This window comes from Gavialis gangeticus, unplaced genomic scaffold (assembly GCF_001723915.1).
Source record: "Gavialis gangeticus isolate Ggan-Ray unplaced genomic scaffold, GavGan_comp1, whole genome shotgun sequence".
Taxonomy (NCBI): Eukaryota; Metazoa; Chordata; order Crocodylia; family Gavialidae; genus Gavialis; species Gavialis gangeticus.
The window spans coordinates 129,137,302-129,140,387 of NW_017728992.1; the positions used below are offsets into that span (position 1 = coordinate 129,137,302).

At 46.2% G+C, this 3,086-nt stretch overlaps 1 protein-coding gene across 2 annotated transcripts in view; it reads right to left on the reverse strand.

The window, feature by feature from the left end:
* PPP1R42 (protein phosphatase 1 regulatory subunit 42) overlaps positions 1-2,490 on the reverse strand; it is a 92,739-nt gene extending 90,249 nt beyond the window's left edge. Inside the window, exons 1-2 of one of the 2 annotated variants that reach the window (XM_019527757.1) lie at positions 2,404-2,490; positions 725-857 (exon numbers count right to left, since the gene is read on the reverse strand). In XM_019527757.1, the coding sequence (XP_019383302.1) occupies positions 725-853 (129 nt within the window). In that variant the 5' untranslated portion in view covers positions 854-857; positions 2,404-2,490. Of the gene's footprint in view, positions 1-724; positions 1,215-2,403 lie in introns of those variants that run through there. The other variant, XM_019527758.1, reaches the window with a different exon arrangement.
* Positions 2,491-3,086: the final 596 nt, after the last annotated feature.

Consider the following 3,086-nt stretch of genomic DNA (forward strand, 5'->3'; position numbering starts at 1 on the left):
GATTTTGCTATGATAGTTACTGGAACAATTTCCATGACATACAGAAGGCTCACTTGAATATATATGTCACTTTAAATGTAGAAGTAGTTCCATAGCTGAGAGCCTGACAAGGATAATACTCTGCCCCAGGATTGCTGTGAGAGTGAGGGCAAATATCAAGCCAAAAGAGGAAAATAAATAATAAATAAAATAATTGAATGTATACAGTTTTATCTTTTATTATTAACAGCAACATTAATTGGCACATCAACACATCTTTCCATTGTTCCAGATAATGGTATAGGTTATATTTCCATACTTCTAAACTCCCACTGACTTTCTGTATTTAAAAATAAAAGCAAAACTCATGGATCATGTCAATGTCGAAGCCCTCTTGTTGATGAAAGGGAATTATGAAATTCAAGGTATGTAAATATATGGAAGAATTACAAGTACAAGCCTTTGCTATAATCTTATTTTGTATATTCCACATATCTGTAAATTAAAAGTCTATTTTACAGGATGCCAAATACAAGTTGGCTCTCCCACAGTTTCAATATTTTAAAGAGGTTCAGCAGTGTATGCAGTATGTGTTTTCTAAACAGGTTTAAGATACAGGTCAATTTTTCCCTCCCCGTTCTCAGTGAACACTTCATAATAACAACAAAACATGCTAAAAACAGGGTAAGAACAGTTTTAAAATACTAAAAGCTGTATTTTCATGATTCATATGAAAAGTTCTTACAATTGCATCTATATTTTTATTGGATACATTCAGGTGAGTTGCTTTCCTCAGGTACTGGGAGAAAGACTCTTCTTTGTGGTTCTTGTGATTGATGCTTTTAGCAATTAAGTCCACTGTGAGTCGAACCATAATTCTGTAACAAACCAAATTTTCACAGGCAGCTGCTTTGGTATCATTAAGAATTTAAAATGTTCTTGTAAAGTGACTTTTATAAAACTCCTTCAAAATAAACAAGTTTTCATTGTCTGCACACAGAAGCTCTGGAAAAGTTAAAAACAATTACCAAGATCTGAGTCAACTTCCCCTTGCAATTCCTTTTCTTTTTTGTTTATGCCAAGACAGTTATGAATAAACAGAAGCTTTTGCATTTATAAATCACACCCCCCTTTTAGATTCTGACATTATTTAAAACATTTTCCAGAAAATAAATGGCACATCACATTTTCTTTGTTGTTTTAATATGCTTGAGACTCTTATAACCTGCTACTTTTGGGGGGGAGAGGGGGAAAGATTCCCATATAGAATAGTTATCTCTATCACTGCAAAAATAAAAATAAGTCCAAAATGGAGGACAAGGGAGACAAGGATGGTTTTTGTGGTACCTTTTAGAGATATTGAAGGAGGCAATTTAATTTGGATTAAATTTAACCCAAAATATTGAACCAACTGTATAGTCAGGAAGTCTAAGAGGGCTGAGGGGAGATATGATAAAGGTTTACAAAATCATGAAGGGTGTGAACCAAATGAATAGGGAACAACTGTTGTTCACCAAGTCCCAGCATATTAGAACTAGGGGGCACCTGCTGAAATGAGGAGATAGGTTTAAAACTAACAAGAGAAAGTACTTGTTTATGCAACCCATAGTGAATTTGAGAAATGTTTTGCCACCACAGGTAGTACAGCCAGATAGCATAGCCAGGTTAAAAGAAAAGGGACTAGGTGAATTCATGGATGGTAGATCTATTACAGCTGTTGAACAGGACAGCTGAAGATGTTTTCTCTGGCCTCTCTTAAGCAATAAAAATGGATGCCAGGGATAGGGGATAGATCCCTCAAAATCAGTGATACTAAACCTTTTGGCCTTGCAGACCAGATGAGTTGTATGGGGGCAGTCCATGAGCTGGATTGAGCCCTGGGGACCCAGCAGTCTTCCCTTTCTGTCCCCCCCCCCAATTAGCCCTGAGGTCTGGTGTCACCCCCACCTGGCCCAGCACACCAGAATCAGGCTCTTGATCCAGTGTTCAGGGCCCAGGGCTGCCCACACGTCTAGAAATGTAGTAGCAAAGAAGAGGTGCCTACTGATCCCCCACCACCAGATTTCCCAAGCCAGGGAAAGCCCCAGAGGCCACACCTGGCCTTCAGGCCTGGGGCTGAGTCCCCTGCTCTAGATGTCATCAGCTCTGTACTCCCCACAACACCCCCTCTGCTCTTGTATCAAATTATCAGCATTACAGTCATGCTCCCTGGAAAAGGCCTTGAAGTTAAATCTTAGCACGTTCATCCCCAGGGATAAAGCGTTTGTCCAGAAAGGTGCTTTTCTTGCAAGTCACTTTCTATGCCCAGGGAAGCCACAGGTGCAGGGCCACCAGGAAAAACTATGACCCCCCCACCCCAAAGCAGGAAGGTCACTGGAGACGCAGCATCTAATTCCTTGGGACAAGTCACAAGAAACCAGGGACCTGAAGGAAGCCTCCTCGGGCGCCCAAGGCAAGGCTGCACCTCTCTCCTGCCCCTGCACACAGGACCGAAAGACGCCCCGAGCACACTCCTCCTCTCCGCTCACAGCAGCTGCCAGCTGTATCCTGCCCCGTCCTGCGTCTGGAGACAGAACCCTCACCCAAGCTTCTCCCCGCGCCGATGACGTCACGGCCATGACGTTATAGCCTGTTGTGACGGGAGAAGGCGGCATTTCCTCAGAGGAACGATCCCCCAGGCCGCCCCGCCCCGCCCCGCTCCGCCCTTACCTCGCCTCACCTCCCTCCCCTCCCTGTGCTGGCTCCGGGGCACCTGCGAGAGCCACTGACACGGCGGGAGCGCCACTGCTGGGCCAGGCCGGTTGCCAGGGCAACAGAACGCTGCGCGCAAAGGCTGCTAGGGGACGGGCGGACAAACGAGGCTCCTGCGCATGCGCAGCTGGCAGCCTTGGTGGCTGCGCGGCCTGTTGCTTCAGCTGGAAGCCGCGAAGTGAGACCCGGCGTCTGCCCGGAAGCGCCTCGGCCTGTGCTGGAGCCCGCGCGGGGTTTCCCGGTCGCAGGGGAGCGCCACGGGCGCGCTTTGCTTCCAGTCCGGAGTTGGCGAGACCCGGTCCGGGTTGCAGTTACAGACCTCACAGCAGTCACGTGCAGGCAGCGGCTGGTGCGTG